This window comes from Bufo bufo, chromosome 3, assembly GCF_905171765.1.
Source record: "Bufo bufo chromosome 3, aBufBuf1.1, whole genome shotgun sequence".
NCBI lineage: Eukaryota > Metazoa > Chordata > Amphibia > Anura > Bufonidae > Bufo > Bufo bufo.
In genome coordinates, this window is record NC_053391.1 from 654352044 (window position 1) to 654373338 (window position 21295).

General features: G+C 43.5%; 1 protein-coding gene across 3 annotated transcripts in view; it reads right to left on the minus strand.

Moving 5' to 3' along the window:
• DYNC2H1 (dynein cytoplasmic 2 heavy chain 1) overlaps positions 1 to 21295 on the minus strand; it is a 433565-nt gene that overhangs the window by 59220 nt on the left and 353050 nt on the right. For all 3 annotated transcript variants that reach the window (XM_040426277.1, XM_040426279.1, XM_040426278.1), the window contains one exon: positions 15948 to 16037. In XM_040426277.1, the coding sequence (XP_040282211.1) occupies positions 15948 to 16037 (90 nt within the window). The remainder of the gene's footprint in view (positions 1 to 15947; positions 16038 to 21295) is intronic.

Genomic DNA, 21295 nt, shown 5'->3' on the forward strand with positions numbered 1-21295 from the left:
GTTTAGCAACTTTATCTGGAAGGAAAGGACATTCTTCAAGCTGCCTTCAATGTTGTAACATATTCCCATGAGAGTAAAACTGATGTTCTATTGGTGTCACCGAGCCTAAGGTGTTTATTCTTTCTAAACGAGTCCATGAGGTGGAGCTTGTAGACTTTTTGAGGGCTTTGACCAATCATAATCACTTTTGCTCAGCAGTGAGTTTGAAGGTATCGGGTAAGGCCTCATGCACACGACCGTTCTGTTTTTTTTTTGCGGTCCGCAAACCGCGGATTTGCAAAAAACGGAAGCCGCCCGTGTGCCTTTTCCGCAATTTGCGGAACAGAATGGGCAGCCCATCGTAGAAATGCCTATTCTTGTCCGCAAAACGGACAAGAATAGGACATGTTCTATTTTTTTTTTTGCGGGGCCACGGGACGGAGCAACGGATGCGGACAGCACACGGAGTGCTGTCCGCATCTTTTGCGGCCCCATTGAAGTGAATGGGTCCGCATCCGAGCCGCCAAAACTGCGGCTCGGATTCGGACCCGAAAAACGGTGGTGTGCATGAGGCCTAAATCTGTTGTCAGCTTTTAGAGGAAGCTCTCAGATAAGGGATGCATACCTAGAAGCAACGCTTCCACCCATCATTGGGGTCAATTGGACAATGACATGGATGTACTACTGATACTCTGAACAATAGGGGTACGGGGCTCTCCTGAGGTGGACATTACTGTTTTATGGGTATATTACTTCACGGTGTGAGGTCTTTTCTTGCATAAGTGGTTGGTGCCTGCATATGCTATCTTTGGTACACTTGGCCATTTGCTATATGTTATAGGGAGATCGCTCTTTGTATTTACTTGTTGAGATCTCTCTTCTTCATAGACTTATAGAGATATGATCTGGATACTTGTGATACTTGTGTGATTTTTGTATATATCAGTGTATTTAGTGTATATTCCAGCCAATTGTGGTTGCTTTATTGCCCTCTACCTACTGGTTTATTGTGTTATGTCCCCTCAGGTGTAGTCCACTTTTTTATCCGATGTATTACATTATATATATTTTTTATGAGAATTATTGAATAAAGTATATTTACATTTTGCTACTAAACCAGTTTAGTCTCAGTTTACCCCCTGTTTGTGTATGTTGATGTACACTGAGTGGGTACGTTACTGTAGGGTCACTATATGTGAACGCAAATCTATGTGTATTTTGTGACCGATATTGTTTAATTTCTCTGAACAATAGTAGACTGGTGAGTAACATTTTCTTTCACAGAAGTGAATGGATAAAGCCTGGCACGTGTGCATCCACCTCTCCATTCACTGTCCACTTGGAAGTGACATCTCCACCAGACATAGCTGCTGGTCTCACAGGAGTTAGGAACACCCCATACCAGATTTAGATTCAATGAGTGATGGTTTGGATGGTATGGTGTGGAGGGGACAATTTGCCATCTCCGCTGTGAGAACCGACACAACTGGAAACCCATCTGTAAACTGGTTTTAAAGTCAGTATAAAACTGAGTCTGCTTGTATAGAACCTACCAGTGGCCATTTGGCTCCAGGAGAAGTATATAGTGGGCTCAGCATGCATGTTGGTACTTGCATCCCTGGATCCGATGAAAGCTGTAATGGCACCGGACGGGGTTAAAAGCAGAGTGTGCTTGGCGTGCACGCTGACCTGCTTTCCCTGGATTTTGTGTGGCTGTCATGGCCCATAAACAGGTAGGAACTAGTGTTAGGGACCACTCAAATAGAGGCAACCTTGACGTGGTGAGTGGCTTATTACGCTTTGGCCAAAATGTACACCAATGTCTCATCCAGCATGGAGGCAGGGCAGAATGCTGGATATAGAGTGCGATCACATTTGTATTCTCCGTTTGTATATGTATTTCGCCATAGTGGTCTGCACCTACATACGGGTTGTGCTGACTCAATTCCCCAAATTTTTTTCCATCTGTAAACTTGTTGCATTTCTCATCAATGTCTGATTATAGGAGTCCAATTATGCGGGCCCCCTACTCACCCCTGGAATGGAGGGCCACAGCGCCCATTACAGCACAGTGGCACTTTTGGCTTATCTCTAGGATATAACCTGTTCGGATATTGATGATCTGCCACCAATACTGCGCTGTGTCTCTAGGAGGATTCGTGAAGAGGCAGTAAAGGTAATGAGTACCTCAGGAGGCTGCAGTATTCCTGCACACTCACATGAGCCTGATGCTCCAGCGACGAGCTCAATGTGGTGTGACCAGATCCATAATGAAGGCTCAGCACTTCTCTCACCCCCTACCAGGCTACATAACTGAACAGATTGCTGTCTGGCGAGGGTGCCGTCAAGCCCAAGCAGATTCCAGCACGGCGATATTAGTAATCGCCCTGTCATCTTAAATGTGCAGTCGTGTTATCGTACATGCATGCTCTGGGTGTTAATTAGGAAATCATTATAGAGGGAACCTTCATGCTAGCGCATAGGTGCTAGATCCTGTTTTTTCAGATATTCTTATAGATGTTTTCCGGGATTACTATAGTTAACAGATCTGCTCATGTAGTTGCTTACCGCATGTACATCTACCCCATGCTTTTTTTTCCATTTGGACTCTCCTGACCCGTTTTCACCATGTAACCCAATCCTTCTGGTTTGTTTCCATCCTGTAGGTAGCACTTCCTGCTTCTGTATCCTTCCAAACCCATGATGCACTTCTCCTTCCTCTACCACAGCTCCAGCTCCGCCCCTAACAACACCCAGCTAGTTTATAACCCCTCCCACCAAGCTAGTTACAAAGACACTCCCCTATCACCACCCAGGTAGTTTATAGCTCCACCCACCCAGCTAGTTACATAGACACTCCTCTATCACTGCCCCGCCCATGAACGTGACATCACAGGAAATAAGAAAGAGCTGCATGGACATGGTCATGTGACCACAGCCCAGAACGGAAGATAGAAGCAATAAAGGAAAAATAAACACATTCAAAAATTAAAGGATTATTTTAAAGGATGTTGATGAAAACCAGAAAACCCCTTTAAGTGTCAGTCCTTGAGTTAAAGGGGTATTCACATTTGAGACAAAGGGGGTATATTGCTAGGATAAACCCCTATTGTCTGATACCCACTGCTGGGACCTGCACCTATATCGAGAACGGAGACCCGCAAAGTGGTTCTGAACGGATGCATGCGGTTGTATTATCTGAACGGATCCGTCTGTGCAGATCCATGATGGATCCGCACCAAACGCAAGTGTGAAAGTAGCTTAACAAAGCTAGAACCAGCCCTGTACCTCACATGGATCTTCAGCCTGGCACCTCAGGGGCGTTTCCTTTCTGCTCTAGTTTTCTCCCTGCAACTGCCACGGCTTCCAACAGAACATAGGGCTGGTGGCAGTTGAAGATTAAGGGCTCATTCAGACGGCCGTAGTGCTTTGCAGATCCATAATAGAAAATGCCTATTCTTGTCCGCCTTTGTGGACAAGAATAGGACAAGCTCTATTTTTTCCGCGGAGCCGCGAAACAACTGCAGACGGTGTGCTGTCCGCATCTTTTGTGGCCCCACTGAAATGAACGGGTCCGCATCCGATCTGCAAAATTGCGGAACGGATGCGGACTCATTCATATGGCCGTCTGAATGAGCCCTTAAATTCAGCATGTGCAACCAGCTCAGTGAGACGGACAAAAAAAAAAGGTAAATAACAAACAGCAGGTGGCACTATACAGATACATTTTATTGAATAGCTCGCAGGCTATTCTAAATATTTAATTACATGCAATTACAAAAGTATTCAGATCCAGGTGCTGGTTTGAAAAATGTAGAATATGTTTCGTGACACACCCCCTTTAATTTGGGGTTTGTGTGTTCGCCTTGCTCTTTTTCAGTGTGCATACAATCTGTTTGTAAGTGACGTCTACAAACTACAGTAACATCACTAGAAAAGATCTCCTTGGCATCACTACCCCATCCGACAAGATAATCGCTCTGTATAAAGCTCTGTTAATTAAATTGTTTGTGTAACAGCAGAAAAACCTTTTAAGTTTTGCAGAAAGAGAATGCCGGCAGCAACCTCTATCACGGCGGTGCGGCTCTCCGGGGCAGCGTGCTTCACCCCTCGCTTTAAGGGATTTCATCGCTTTGTAACAATCATGTTAATTAAAAGCCGTATTGTAAGAAACTCGCCGGGATCCTTCCCTAGAATGGAGTGTAGTTGTTTCTACTATGCTAATTAGCTCCCTCTTTCCGATGAAGCCACTTCTGTACACAGATTTTAGTCGAGTCCTTTGTACTGCTGCATGTGTTATAAAACTCATTACCAGAAGAAGGGACAGAAACAGCGCTGAGGTATAGAGAGATGTGTGACCACAGCCCCGTGGGATCGATAGCGTCGAGAGCTTAGCGCTCAAGGATGTTAAAGGGACACTACTGGCCCTATTATTATCATCAAGATGGAGACTGGGGAGGGGTGGAGATTACTTACAAGGAGCAAGGCTTAGTTTGGCACATTTATAAAGGGCATCTGTCATCAGTTTTGTACCTATGACACTGGCTGACCTGTTCCATGTGCACTTGGCAGCTGAAGGCATCTGTGTTGGTCCCATGTTCATATGTGCCGGCATTGCTGAAAAAAAAATGAAGTTTTAATATATGCAGGAGCAACGGGGGCGTCGCCGTTACACCTAGTTACTCTGCTTTCTCGGCAACTGCTGCTCCCTCTGCACTTTGACAGGGCCAGGCGTGATTACGTTTACACAGTCTGGCCCTGTCAAAGTGCAGAGGGGGCAGCAGTTGCAGAGAGAGCAGAGCCTCTAGGTGTAACGGTAACGCCCCTGTTGCTCCTAGAGGCTCATTTGCATATATTAAAACTTAATTTTTCTCAGCAATGCGGGCACATATGAACAAGGGACCAACACAGATGCCTTCAGCTGCCAAGTGCACATGGAACAGGTCAGTTTCATAGAACAAAACTGCTGACAGATGCCCTTTAAGATGCAGTGAGGAAGGTTTCTGCTGTAGAAAGATACCTCCTAGCCTCAGAAAAAAAGTACTCTTATCCCATCTGCTTTTTCCAAACTCATTGTTTGAGTTCTACAGAGATCTCCTTTTAACGCCACTAGTGCAAGCAGAGACTATGGTAAAACGGGGCAGCTAAAGAAGACAGACAATAGTAGGGTAGAGACTGCAGGAGCATCCATGTGAGCCTGCTTTCACTGAGCTCTGTGCAAGAGTCGTGGTGACATGAGCAAATCTTACGCTAGGCTATATTTTGTTGTTTGATCTTCAGGCAACGTGATATAGAGCAGGAAGAGCTGAGCAGATTGATAGAGTTTCTGGAAAAATATTCTGTATTAATTGTATTTTGCCCATTGAAATTCCTGATCTTTGTATGCTTAGAAGTCCAGGGGGTGGTTCTGCTCACGACTGGATAAGGCCCCATTCACACCACCGCATTTTTTCCCCCCATCTGAATTGGATGTGGACCCATTCATTTCAATGGGGTTGCAAAAGATATGGACAGGACACCATGTGCGGAAAACATCTGTATGTCCGTTCTATGGCCCCACAAAAAAAAATATATATATATATAGAACAGTGCTATTCTTGTCCATTTTGCGGCCAGGGATCAGCATTTTTAACATAGAAGGGAATGTGTGGAACCGCAAAATGGATATGGTTGTGTGAATGGACCCAGTCAGTCACTGCATAGGACTACCACCGGACTTCTAAGCCCAGAGTGCCAATGCATTTAGATTTTTTTTTTTTTTAAATGACAATTTCTACTCAATCTTTTCCCCACAAACCTCCATAACAATGTCCTCAGCTTCTCCTGCTGCTGACAGACTGCAGGTTCAATGTGACAGGTTCCCATTAATTTGATAAGTGCATTTGACTACTCCCAATCCTATTAGCTCTGCTAGTTCCTACGTGATTAGATCGGGCATCTCATAAAAGTGCACAACAGGAAAAGAAGGGCTTCCAACCTTAAAGGGGTTGTCACGAAAAATATTCTACAGTTTTTTTTCAAACCAAGCACCTGGATCTGAATACTTTTGGAATTGCATGTGATTAAAAATGTATTGCCTTTTGGACTCGTTATATTGACGATGTTTTCCTGATCTGGGAGGGTAGTATATCTAGTTTATTAACATCCTGAATCAAAATGATATCGGCCTGAGTTTCACTTATGAAACTCAGACAGAACAAATTACGTTTCTTGATGTGGTTGTAAGAAAAACTGAGGGGACCCTAAGCACATCAGTATACCGGAAACCTACAGCTACCAACAGTATCCTTCATTGGGATAGTCACCACCCCCCTGCTGTTAAGAGGGGTATTCCCAGGGGACAGTATCTGCGGGTTCGCAGAAATTGTTCTTCTGGGGGTAACTTTTATTCAGAATCCAAAAAATTAAAAACCAGACTGGCAAAGAGAGGTTATCCATTGAGTCTTTTCAGTTTGCTGAGTCTAGGAAGAGGGAGGATCTTCTGGTACCAAGATCTAGGGATGAGACAGATGAGGGTCTGATACGCCTGATTTCTACCTTGAATATCCCCAAGTTACCTACCGTAAAAGCAGGAGCTTACGGGATCGATTAGTTCATAGTCACTATGAGGGTCCTAAAAGAGAGGGCACTTGGCTAGACCGTAAGCCCCTGGGTGTCTTTATATGTGGATCCTGCAAAGCCTGTAATTTCATTAACACCTCAAAAACAGTAATTTGTTCCGTTACACAACGTCCCTTTTCCATCTGGGACTTTGCGAATTGCAAAACAAAAGGCGTAGTATACATACATGCCCTATGGATTATATAGGCAAAACAAAAAGAGAATTTCGAAGAAGGATCTGTGAGCATATCAATGATATAAAAAAAATCAAAAGACACGCCTGTGGCTCAACACTTCAATGACTATCATATTGGTGATGTGGGTTCGGCGCGTTTCTCTGTTTTAGAGGTGGTCCCCCTTCTTGAGAGAAGGGGCGACTGGGACAAGAAGATCCTCCAAAAAGAAACAGCGTGGATCTATCGATTTCAGTCCCAGTCCCCCTTGGTCTCAATGAAAGACTAACTTTCCCGTGTTTTATTTGAATCCCTGGTCCATTGAATATACATTCTGCTTCAGTAATCGTATGTGGCCTTCTTACTGGCAATATAGATGCGTAAAGCATTTTGTAATTGGCAAACAAATATTAGTTTGCCATATCTTAACAATTTGGTGTCTTTTCCCCTTCATTGTTGATATCGAGGGGGTGACCCAAGTGTATGACATCTTTTGGTGATTATCCACTATAATCATGGGAGACATCTGTTAGTGTATGTCCCTCTATGTTCCTGGCCAATTTCAGTTGCTAATACTAAAATATGACGTCTATTTCATCTATGATTAATACCTTGTTAATAAGACTATGTATGAACAATGTATATACCATCGTTATGTTATCCATGGCGTCTTTGAACGCAATTTGCGTTCCAGTATGCGTTTCACCGTAAAACCGGAAGTGATGTATAAGAACTTCCGGTCTCTGGGTCTGAAGCACAGTAACAACGTGTGGTTCACGGTGCGTTCCATTTCACCGGAAGTTACCTAGAAAGTAAGGCGGTGTGCTTCAAAGTGCGGTCCAAATACCGGAAGTAGATCACTGGCATCCGGACGTAGGTTCAGGGCAAGCGCACCGGTCTGAATAAATAGCGCGACTGCGGCCAGGTATACTATGGCTCAAGCAATTTGGTTTTGGGACTGTATCATCTGTCCACATGTGAGTAGGTTTTTCTTACTAATTAGATGTATCCGAGCTTTCTGTGAATGTATATTTTCCCTAGACGATGCTGTTTTTTTACTTATTAAATATATATATATATACCCTCTATAGGTACCTACAGTAGGACAGCCATATCTTTGGTGGTCGGCAATACCATTTATATCCAGCTTTGAGCTAAGTATCATATTTATATCTTTATGACCTGTTTTGAGATCACCCCCTGATGAGCCTAAAAAGTTCTAGGTGAAACGCGTCGGGGTCTCCTTTCTTTATTTGGGGTGTTTAAGTAGTACCCATTTTTTGGGGTGACCATTGACACCCGTCATTGAATTATCTTCCCCTTTTTAGGGTCTTAACAGGGCCTGGATAGTACTAGGTTCGGGGACAGGGAACCTCCACCATCAGGGGGTCGCCCTGGGCTAAGAAGTCTGTAGGGCAATTAGGGTGAGATTTATCTACCTCTGCCTTATCTATAGACATTGTGTTTTCCTCGATTCTCCTTTTCTATCCTGTCACTATGGATGTCTTCTTGGGGTCTTGACCCCCCATGTAAGACATTCAAGTATTTGCATGTCTCTTTGCACATTATGTGTGGTATATATATATATATACCTATACCCTTTCTAGTATAATAAAGGTAATTTTAAAAAGTCACTTTCTTTATATGATTAATCTCTTGATTTATACGTGACAGAGTATCCATTTAATATATCTAAACGGTTTATGGTGTTTTCCATGATTAAAAATTTAGCATAGCCAGTGAGCTATTCAATAAAATGTATCTGCATAGCGCCATCTGCTCACTGAGAAGGCCGCACATGCTCAGTATCATCCTTCAACTGTCTCCTGAGCTGTGATTGGGAGAGCATAGACACGCCCCCTGAGCTGCAGCAGAAAAGACACGCCCCCTGAGCTGCCAGCTTGATATAAATCTAGCAGAGCAATGAATGGGGAGATCTCTGGATCCATGTGAGGTACAGGGCTGGTTCTAGCTTTGTTAGAAGGAGATTGTCATGTCCTGTATCATGTCTGATTTTAGTTTTTTACATTAGTCATGGGATGACCCCTTTAAATAGGAAGACCCAAGTACGGCTACTGACAAACTGACCTACATTTTCTCTGTATTGTATTGTGCCCCCCAGACCCATAAGAAATTAACCAAACCAAAGCTTGGCACCAAGGAAGCATCAATAGCTCACAGCCGGTTTTGCATGTTCCGCTAAAGTCCTGATGTTTTCCACGTTGCCTGGGATCATCTTTTACAATGCGATGAAATTAGAAAAAATTTAACTGGGAAGAAAATCGGAGATGAAGACTTAAGAGAAGGGAGGGTGGGTTACAAATATATAAATGCTACATTATGGCGCTAATGCAGAGTTCACAGCTTTTGTCTCCAACCAGTTATTATTCCTGTAATGGATTATTGTATCAAACAAAGCAATTAACCATCTGCTCAGATAAATGCGCTCGTTCTCTACCTCCTGGCACTGAGGGAACAAGGTGTATTTTTATAATAGCAAAGCAACCAACAATTTTGTACATAAAGCTGAAAGGCAGGAAATAGCAGCTTAATACTAATTTCAGCACACAACTATATATATCATTTATGTTTGCAAAAGTCTCTTGGTGTCGGGGGAAAGCAGCTAATGGCAGATGTAGACAAGCCTCCCTAGCGTCACCAGCGATGCTAGGGAGGCTCGTCGCCATCCCCACCTGCCATTGGCTACCACCCCCCCCCCCCCCCCCCACCCCCGACACCAAATGTTTTCATCCGCACATGGGGAGAAGCTGCAGCGGCGGCGCGGGGACCAGGAGCGGCACAGGGAGCTAGGTAAGTATATTCATTGTGAGGGGCCCGGCATATGGGGGATATTTTTAAAATCTTGGATAACCCCTTTAAATGATGCCCGCAGCCTTTCTCCACTATGGAAAGTATCATAACAACCCGGCACGAGTCTGATCACCTGCTCTGCTGCAGCCAACCACTGGCTTGTGTGGTGACTTGTATCTTGCAGACATGTCACCGCTGAAGCCATTGAAGTGGCAGAAAGTAGGTAAGTTTGATTCTTTTTACAGCGGAGGCAGGCTGCAGGCATCAGTTAAAACTTAGGTATTGCCAGACAACCCCTTTAAAGGGAATCTGTCAGCAGTTTTTACCATGCTTAAACTGTTGACAGCCCTAGGTAGAAGCTGGAGAAAGCAGTACAAACATACTTTTTTTGCCTTTTATCATCAGGAGTAGTGTGAATATGAACGTTTATTCTACCAGGTGCCGCTCCTTAAGTGCAATGGAGGTGGAGCTTCAGTATAAAGTGCTCTCTGCTACTTCACAGCTCCTCCTCTGAGTCACAGCTGTAGTGGTCTCCTTGCTGGATGCTGCAGCTGTCACTTACGGTAGAGGGGGGCTGAGAAGCTGCACAATGAAGAGGGGAGAGCACTTCACAGTGAAGCTCCTCCTCCACTACACCTTTCACAAAACAAAACAGTCATATTCATCATTTTGTACACCTGTTTTAGGCATAGAAAATGTTCTAAATCTACGCCAGCAAGGAAGCTGGCGTAGATTTAGACCAGCAGAGGATGTGCCAAAGTTATATAGAGTGGGGTTCAGGTACACACAGAGTCATAAAATAATTTATTAGCAAACAAGTCAACAATTAAAACAAGAGGAACGAGGGTCCCAAGAGCTTACAATCTATGAGGAGATAGGAGGGACACAATAGATAAAAAGTGCTTGTTTTGTACAATGGTATAGTAAGGACCAGCACTCGCTTCAGTAATAATTTCAAATAGATTTAATGGTCACATACAAATGATAAGTGACGCGTGCGTTTCGGCTACTGTGAGCCTTTGTCAAAACAAATGTTTTGACAAAGGCTCACAGTAGCCGAAACGCACGCGTCACTTATCATTTGTATGTGACCATTAAATCTATTTGAAATTATTACTGAAGCGAGTGCTGGTCCTTACTATACCATTATCTGTGGATCTTCCTCCCGGGACGCGCGCACCGCACCGCTGAAAGCAGAAGTGCCGCTTGTATCTTCTCTTGTTTTGTACAATGGTCAGGCCAACACAATAGGAGAGTACATCTATGGCTACTTTCACACTAGCGGTTTTTGCGGATCCCTCATGGATCTGCAAAAATGCTTCCGTTACAATAATACAGCATGCATCCGTCATGAATGGATCCAGTTGTATTATGTCTTCTAGAGCCATGACGGATCCGTCTTGAACACGATTGAAAGTCAATGAAGACGGATCCGTTTTCTATTGTGCCAGATTGTGTCAGAGAAAACGGATCCGTCTCTATTGACTTTCATTGTGTCAGGACGGATCCGTTTGGCTCCGCTTCGTCAGGCGGACAGCAAAACGCTGCAAGCAGTGTTTTGGTGTCCGCCTCCAGAGTGAAATGGTGACTGATCGGAGGCAAACTGATGCATTCTGAGCAGATCCTTATCCATTCAGAATGCATAAGGGCAAAACTGATCTGTTTTAGACCGTTTTTGAGAGCCCTGAATGGATCTCACAAAAGGAAAGCCCAAACGCTAGTGTGAAAGTAGCCTAACTTTGCATGAGCCGTCACCAGCCGATATCTGTAGTGCTTCTGAGTGCATGGGGTGTGGTAGATATCTGATGATGACTCAGGTTCAGAAGAATGATTCTGAAGGGGGTGGGGGTGAATGGAGGAGAATTAGATTAGGGGATGTGGTAGGGTAACATGAAAAGATGTGCTTATAGGGAACACTTAAAACTATGGCTGTTCAGAATTAACCCAATTCCGAGAGAAGTCTTGGAGAGGGGAGTGAGAGGTTCAGATGATGGTTGATGTCAGTTGTAAGTCATTGGCTGAAGGGAGAGCAGGGATAGGATGGTAGAAAGAAATGAGGGAAGAGATGTAGGGGGTGCAGCACTGTGGAGAGCTTTGTGGAAGCCACAGATCTGGAGAAGGGTACAAAAAATTGCACTGAAAGTTCCCAAGAGCACAGTGGCCTCCATAATTCTTAAATGAAAGAAGTTTGGAACAACAAGGACTCTTCCTAGAGCTGACCACCCCACCGAACTATGTATTTGAATGAGAAGGGCCTTGGTAAGTAAGGTGACCAAGAACCCGATGGGAGAAACATCCAGAAGGTCAGCCATCACTTTAGCACTCCACCAATCTGGGCTTTATGACAGAGTGGCTAGAAAGAAGCCTCTCCTCAGTAAAAGACACATGAAAGTTTGCAAAAAAGCATCCAAAGGACTCAGACTGTGAGAAACAAGATTCTCTGGTCTGATGAAACCAAGATTGAACTTTTTGGCCTCAATTCTAAGCATCATGCCTGGAGGAAACCAGACACTTCTGGTCACCTGACCAATATCATCCACATAGTAAAACATGGTAGTGGTAGCTTTAAGCTATAGGGGTGTTTTTCAGTAGCTGGGACATGGAGACTGGTGAGGGTTAAAGGAAAGCTAAACTGAGCAAAGTACAGGGATTTTCTGAATGAAAACCTGATCCAAAGTGCTCTGGACCTCAGAGTGGTCCGAAGGTTCACCTTCTAACACTGACCCTAAGCACACAGCCAAGACAACACAGGAGTAACTCTGAAAATGGCTGTCACCACCAAAGGTCCTCATTTAACCTGACAGAGCTTGAGAGGATTTGCAGAGAAAAATGGCAAAAAATCTCCGAAATTCAGGTATGAAAACCTTGTGGCATCATTCCCAAGAAGCCTGGAGGCTGTAATCACTGCCAAAGAGGCTTCAACTAAGTCCTGAGTAAAAGGTCTGAATACTTATGTTAATGCAAGGTTTCAGTTTTTCCTTTTCAATAAAGTTGCAAAGATTTCAAACTTTCTGTTTTCACTTTCTCATTATGGGGTACTGAGTGCAGAATGATGGGGAAAAAATATATTTTTTTATTTTATTTTAGGACAAGGCCACAACATAACAAAATGTGAAAAAAGTGAAAGGATCTGAAGACTTTCCGAATGCAGTACACTCCATACTGTTAATACACTGAGCATAAAAATAAAAGCGTATATGGCAAGTTTGTAAATGCCCCCTATCAATGACTGCAGGCAAAATGTCTAATAAGGACAGGGTGAACAAGGTTTCAATGAAGTACAGGGTAGACTAAATCTTTTCCCACTAAATTATATATCAATCTGCTTCTGCCCACAGATCTTACAGTATGTGCAAGGTGCACTTTAATAACCAATTAAAGGGGTTGTCCAGGTTCAGAGCTGAGCTTTTCATGCTCTGATGCTCCCCCTTGCCTTGCGCTGTATCACGCAGGTCAAGGGCCTATTCTTTACCTTTTTTACACTGCTAGACAGAGGCTTACGCCTAGCAGTGATCCCGGTGATGTCATCTGTTTTACAGGCGAGGGCAGCGCTAAAGACCGTTCATTAGTGCTGGTGACGTCACTGGGCTCACTGCTTCCATCTAGAAGAGCCCGGTACATCACTGTATCTCCAGAAAAAGCCCTTCCCCTGCCCGATTCAGCGCAATGATGCTCCGATGCTCAACTCAGAGGTGCTGTTTGGGGGAAGAAGGGGTTATATCCGGCTTCAGCTCTGAACCCAGACAACCCCTTTAACCCCTTCCCGACATATGACGTAATAGTACGTCATGGCGGCAGGTGCATTCCAGCATTTTGACATACTATTACGTCATGGTGATTGGGCGGGCACCAGAGCGGTGCCCGCCAGATCACTGCAGGGGCTAGGCAGTCCCTGGTAACCGGGCCGCTGTACAAGCCGATGCCAGCGGATTAACCCCTTCTTTGCCGCGATCAGCGCTGACCGCTGCATAGAGGGGATTTGCGGCGGGTGAGCGAGCACATCGAGTCCCCGCATTGCTGTGGCGGGGACCCGATGGGTGAGAAGGCAGCCTGATGCCGTGCAGAGGCTGCCCAATTCCTTGCACGGCATCGGGACCTGCCTTCTACGGGTGCCCAGGAGATCCAACCTCAAAAGTATGACCACCAAAAGTAAAGTCCCAGAGTGGGACCGAATTAAAGTTTAAAAAAAAATGTTAAAAAAATCGTTTTTATAAAAAAATATAACGTTTCAAACAAAAAAAAAGGAAAAAAACACCCCTTTCCACTGATTTTATATTAAAAAAATTGAAAAAAGAAAATGAAAACACAGATATTAGGTATCGCTGCGTCCGTAACGACCGGCTTTATAAATATGTCACATGATACACCCTGTCCGATAAACACCGTAAAAGAAATAAAATAAAAACTGTTTTAAAAAAAGCCATTTGTCATCTTACATCACAAAAAGTGCAACACCAAGAGATCAAAAAGGCGTATGCCCCCAAAATGGTACCAATAAAATAGTCACCTCATCCCGCAAAAGAAGAGCCCCTATATAAGATAATTGCCCAAAAAATAAAAATAAACTATAGCTCTCAGAACATGGAGACACTAAAACATAATTTTTTGGTTTCAAAAATGCATTTACTGTGTTAAAGTGAAAAAAAAATAAAAAAGTATACATATTAGGTATCGCAGCGTCCGTAACAACTAGCTCTATAAAAATACATTTAAAAAAATCTGTGCCAAAACAACCAATTTTTTGGGTCACCTTGCCTCAAAGTGTAATAATGAATGATCCCCGAAAATGGTACCAATAAAAACCTCAACTCTTCCTGCAAGAAATGAGCCCCTGCCCAAGACGATTGGAAGAAAAATAAAAAAATATAGCGTTCAGAATATGGAGAGACAAAAACATATTTTTTTCAAAAATGCCTTATTATGTAAAACTGAAACAAACAAAGAAAGTAGACATATTTGATATCACCGCGTCCGTAACAACCTGCTCTATAAAAATAACGCATGATCTAACCTGTCAGATGAACGGTGTAAAAAATAAAAACAGTGGCAAAACAGCCATTTTTTGGTTACCTTGCCTCACAAAAAACGTAATATAGAGCGATTAAAAATCATATGTGAATAATCGAAGGGTGTGGCGGCTCACCTGCTTGAGCAATATGTATAGGTGCTCAAATTCTAGACTGACTCACCCAGTCAGAAAAGCATACAGGAAAAGAAAATAATATAGACCAGCACTCTATATATGGAATCAGCAGATACAGTGGACTCTGGTGCAGTGATAGTGGTAAATTATTTATTCAGACTAAAAAATATTCACAATATAAAAATAGTATATATAAAAAATAATCGACAAATGTAATACAAAAAAAACTCACAAATCGGAGGCGGGGTATCCAGGTCACAAAATAGTACAATCCGAAAATATAAGACTCCTAAACCGTACAACACGGAGATGTAATCAATCAAATGTGAACCAGATACTGTTCGGATGTCCAGGTGGAGTTTATAGTAATGAATCATGGATCATATATTCGAGCAGAATTTCGCAACAATGGATCAAGTGGGTCATACATGAATATACTTGCAATATAAAATAATGATGATACACTTGCGATGTATAGCACTGATGCACTTGCAGTTAGAGACAGGTTACGATATCTCCCCTATATTGCACAGAGCAACAGTCTGGGTATCTAGTCGCAATACGAGTCTGATGCGATCTCAGTGCGGTACCGGTGAGTGCACTCATGTATGGTCACAAAACAGAGGGATTTATTCTCAGACCAGGGGAATCTCCGACAGTCCAGATCTCTCTGTTCCGGTATCCCGTACCACAAGTCGTTTTTCATAAATAAAGGCGAAATATATTGACTCAAATTTATGACTGTCATGAAGTACAATGTAGCAAGTGGGAAAGATCGGCACTCGACTAGTATGCCGCACGGGACAAGAGCGAACTCCAACACAATAATAAAGAAATCCCAGCGGACCACGGCTTCTTCAATCAATATTCTTGATATTTATTCCATAAGTGAGTACAATAAGGACGCGTTTCGGCCCGTCCAGCCTTCGTCAGCAAGTATTCGGCTGGACAGGCCGAAACGCGTCCTTATTGTACTTACTTATGGAATAAATATCAAGAATATTGATTGAAGAAGCCGTGGTCCGCTGGGATTTCTTTATTATTATGAAGCACAATGTGTCACGAGAAAACAGTCTCAGAACGGCTTGGATAAGTAAAAGCGTTCCAAACTTATTACCACATAAAGTGACACATGTCCGATTTGCAAAAAATGGCCTGGGCAGGAAGGTGAAAACTGGCCCGGGGTAGAAGGGGTTAATTATACTGTGTATAATGTACAGTATGTTATTTGCTATTTCTACCTGTATTGCCACGGCTCTGGATACGAGTCCTCTGAGATACTGAAGAGGGTCTTCTGGGCCTTCCCATTTGCTTTGCCAGGCAAGAGGACACTGCAAAAAGACATCAGTACATCTATTAAAATGGGGACCATGAGGGACAGAAGTAGCTATAATAATTACTACTGCACACAATATAATTTCTCATCTCAGCTAGGCAGTTATAACGCAGACAACCTCGAACTCTAAATCAGGTCAATGTACTAGGGACTGACTGACAAAGAGACACAGGTACAGTGGCAGATGACTGCACAGCGCTTGGTTACATACAGTAGAGATACCTGAAGAAAAGTCAAGGAATACTGTTAGCGCCACCTGCTGTTTCTATTTTACAGCCTTTCTGCGTCCACCTCCGTAAATGTGCTGAGGTGGACACACATGCTCAGTCTTGTTTCTTCGAGTGTGCAAGAGATTCCCAGTGTGATGAGCTGGCAAAATCTTGAGCTGCGACATCTTCTCTGCTTCTCGGAGTAAATGCTGAGCAAGTAATAAGAGAGGCAGCCTTACTGTAACTGTGTCTGCTCATCATCTCCTCGGAGAAGCAGCCTGCCACCTCAACAAGGATCCCTCCACATACCTGACGAAGCAGAGAGAGAAGCAAGAGTTTATCATATCACAGACATCCCTTTTAATACAAGAGTCTGGCTAGTCGCGATTAGTTAAAGAAGAACAAGAACAAGCAGCACAACAACCTACCAAAACGGGTTATCCTGGTGTACGCAGCCTTAGATCCCGGCTTGGGATCCCAGACAATATAATAGGAAAAAGCTGCAGCACTCCATCTAAGCCATGTTTTTTATTCAGCGTACTGCATCAAACCTGGAAACGTTTCGACTGTATCTAGGATATTGCCATGTTTGATGCAGTTCACTGAATAAACTACATGAATTAGTTGTGATTCGCGTCACATAATCTGCTGATCTCACTGCCCTAAGGCATGATGGGACAACAGACACATGTCAAACCAGGATTCAAGCATGGGGGATAAGAGAAAACCGCAAAGGAGATAAATTTGGAAATAAATAAATAAATAAAAAATAAAAATAAAAACAATCCAAGGGGAAATGGGAACTGCTAAATATCTTGAAGATTCTTTTGTACTTGACAGAATTGTGTGAGATTGAAAAGCTTGTAAACAATACAATATATTGGTCCAATAAAAGTCAGCGTGATATTTACTGCCTCGTTCTTGCTCTTTTACTAGGATGGCAACAGAAGGTGCCTGTTATTTCATCCCATTCAGAAGCATTTATATTTATTATAAAGGGGCAAAAGCATCCAGAATAATAAGATTTACAGAACAATTGGCACGGCTCATGCAGGCCTTTAACTGAGCTATGAAGGATGGTTTGCATCTAAATGAGATCGAGCCAGAGACGTAATGATACATGATAAACACATGAATAATGCATTATACAGAACTCTCTCAACATATTAATAAAGGAGTATAAAAATGTATAAAAATAAAACAAAATATGAAAAGCTCCAACCTGTTCAGTCAGAGATTCTTACCCACAAGGGAAATAAATATCCATTTAAAGTGGAAAGGTATGAATAAATAGGCAACAGGGGGCGCTGTCCAATCAGGGCTGACCATGGCACACCCCTTAGACAGAGGAACAGCACAACACTAAGGGGGTCAATCATTAAGACGGGCGTTTTAGACACCGGTCTTAATAACCCTTTAGCTGGCGGTGCATCCGCCGTATTTATGTAGAGGTGCTGGTCTCCACATAACTTCAGCATATCCACTGCCTGTCTAAATCAAAACATTTCCGATTTCTGCCCTAAAACAGGCGTAGAAAATGATAAATCAGATGGGCCTAGCAGTCCGCCCCCTTTCCGTTCAATGCCACGCCCCTTTGTTGGACCTGGCGTGAGCGGGGAAAAGTTGCAGATTGCGGTGCAAATAACCTTTGCACCACAATCTGCCACAGATATACGCCTTAAAACTGGCGTATATCAGTTGGTAAATGACCCCCAAAGATTCAATGAACATGATGATATTAAGATGACAGGTTGTGAAGATATGTAAAAAGTTTCTTGAGCTTCTTTATTTTGATTCAACTCAAAGGTCCTAAAGGGGTTTCCCATCATTTACATTCATCCGACTGATAGGACTGGCGGAATAAAAGGGCCCTAACCTTTGGGCCGAAATCTGCAACAGATAAATGCCAAAAAGTGATGTATATCTGTTAGTAAATAACCACCTAATTTTTAAGAAAAGATGCTCCAGAATTGGATATTTTATGAGGAATACAAGTATTTACTAAAAAAAAAAAAAAAAAAAAAAAAAAAAAAAACACATCAGGAGAGGTGATGGGTCAAAGATCAAAAGGAAAGTCCATCATACTAAAGCCTCCCATGTTCCACTAGTGAACTCCATGTGTCCGTTTCGTGCTTCTGCTTTTTCTTGTCGCTCCATCCACCACACAAGGCCTATTTCGTAGCATTACCCTGAACCAGGCTTCGATGACGCACTTTTTTTTACTTGAGCCGATGGAGATAAATCTATGTCCCTCTTGGTGAAGATTCATTAGGACTGTTGATCGCTGCTCCAGTCTTGATCTTCTGTGGGCTGGGGTGAGATGGACCTCATTTATTAACAGGCGCATCTCTAGCCTCCAGCTAGGGACTGGCGTAGATTTGAGATATAACTTATGCCAGTTTCTGGTATTATAGTATATTCAGTTGGTTACTGAGGCTCCTCCCCTTCCAATAAGCCACACCTATTTTCTCACTACTTTTCAATTGCTCAAAAAGTCACAAAATGCTGTGCAAATATGGCACACATCATAACGTGCAACTTTTTAACGCCACTGTTGTGTGGTAAAAGGCTTCTCCCCCCCCCCCTTGTATAATGTTCTACATCCCTATGCTCTTTCCACTGGCCCTCGTCCACTTGGACCTCGTGTGTGTCCACATCACTGTCCACACTGGTGACTCCAAGGCGGACTTTCTCAGTGGCGTGAATAAAGACTCTCTGATTCAGACGAACGTTCCCCATTTCCGTCTGCAAAACACAGATGAACGTGGACGTCTGTGTGAGGTTTTGTTCTGGACCGATTCACTATAACCAACAAGCCATAGAAAACGGGCAAGAATGGTGTATGGTGCGAGAAGTGTGAATGGCACCATTTACTTCAATGGGGGTGTAGTCTGGATTCCACATTGACAGATCACACTGTAGTGTCAATCACGCCTCAAGTAAAGTTTGAGGCAGCGATAGAAAGGTGGGGAAGGGAGAGAGATGTGAAAGAAAGAAATGAAGGGGGGGGGGGGGCAAAAGGGCAGATAAAGATGGGGGGAGGGAGTAAAAGGAGGAGATGAAAGGGAGAATAAGGGTCCTCCTACACAGGCTGATGCCAGGCCAATACCAAGTGCCGATTGACCATTTTCATATTTTGTCATGTGTCATTTGTCGGCCCTGCTGCCGACAAATGACAATTCAAAGTGCCACATGAAAGACGCCCTATTAATATAAGCCGGGTGAATGCGGGACTTTGGATATGCATGTAGCTTACTACTGGAAAGTGAAAACAGCCTAATATACAGTATACGTGTGTGGTTTTATTACAATATTTACCTATTTTTTGCCTTTAAAATTGGGATCTTTTTTCTTAATTGTAGCCAAGCCATTCTACCCTTCTCCTTCCACAGGACGCCAATGCAGTGGATCGGACTCCCGGTTTATTACGCTGCAGACAGAAATCCATAAGCCAGCTGTCACGTCCCCCTATTGTGGCCATTTCAAGACATCACCGATGATACAGTATGCCTGACGAGCTCTCCCAGTGCTTCCCTCCACCCTGTAGGCAGTAGGCTTTGACAATCTGTCAGGGTCACAATGTCACATTCTCTACCTTCTCCTCTGATGGTTGACGAATGACAAAGCAAACAGAGATGTACAGTCTGGCAGCTGTCAGTGCAATTCTGCACTTCTCATACAACTAGATCATTATCAGGAAAATTGGAAAGTGTTTAAATAGAAGAATATAGAGTCGACATCCCGCACAGCGAGTGGAGGTAACCTTCCTGATGACCCGATGCAGCTACTATCAACTGGATGAATATCTGGAGCTAACCACACACGGTGAAATGCTGGCTCCGATTGTATTATTAGCACTGAACACTCGTAGTAGGATTTACACTAATTTCTCCTCACAGTAGGACCAATTTCACAGGAACAGTTACAGTCACCTAATTAGGTCTTGAAAGTGTGGGGAAAAACAGGAGCACCCAAAGAAAACCCCAGGAGGAAAGCGCATCCATGTCATGATGGCTTAATAAGATCAAAATCTATGTAAGGTGTGCGACCACATCAGCCATTCTGATCCTAAAGCTCTACCTTCGAGGGCTGTCCTCTGCTGTTCCTCTCTCAGCCCCATACACTTGGCATCCTTGACTGCCATCGTACAGTGAGAGAGAAGAGGGGGCGGCTGTTCAAGTGATCAGGGGGTTCCAGAAATCAAACATTTTTCATTGGGGATAGGTGATAAATGCCCTTTCTGGGATATTCCCTTTAAGTTTCTACATACAATTGTATTAAAGGGGTTTTCTGGGATTTCAATATTGATGGCCTATTCTCAGGATAGGTCATTAATATCTGATCGGTGGGGGTCCAACTCCCAGAAACCCCACCAATCAGCTGTTTAAAGAGACCATGCTGCTCCGTGAGCGCAGTGTCCTCTTCATACGCCTGTGTGATGTCATGTTCATCAGTCACATGGACTATGGGCAGCGCTGTCCCAATTAAGTGAATGGCCGGAACTGCAATACCAATCACAGCTACTATACAATGTACGGCGTAGTGCTTGTTAGGGTGTGAGGAGGCCACAGAGCTCACCTGAGTGCCATGGCCTCTTTAAATAGCTGATCAGCAGAGTAGTTGGGTGCTTGACCCCCACCAACTAGATATTAATGACCCATCCTAAGGATAAGCCATCAATTCTGACCTCCCGGAAACACCTTTAAAAGGTAACTATTATTTAAAAATAAAATCTCGGACAGGTAAGTAGCTTGATGGGGGTCCTGGTGCTGAGAGTGAAACGAAGGGGCAGGATTACTCTTCAGAGGGCTGTTCAAGTTCACCCGCTAACCCTTCCTCTCACCTGAAGAAAGCCAATCACAGATGATATCAGCTATGCACTTGTTCTAAGGATTGCGGGGGGGGGCGGTGCGGGTGCTCTCGGAGACCTGGACCCCTACTGATCCAAAGTCCACTATGGCATGTCATAAGTTCTATAATCCTAGAAGAAAACCTGACAATGCTACTCCTCTACGGATCAGACTCTAGATCAGTAAATGACACT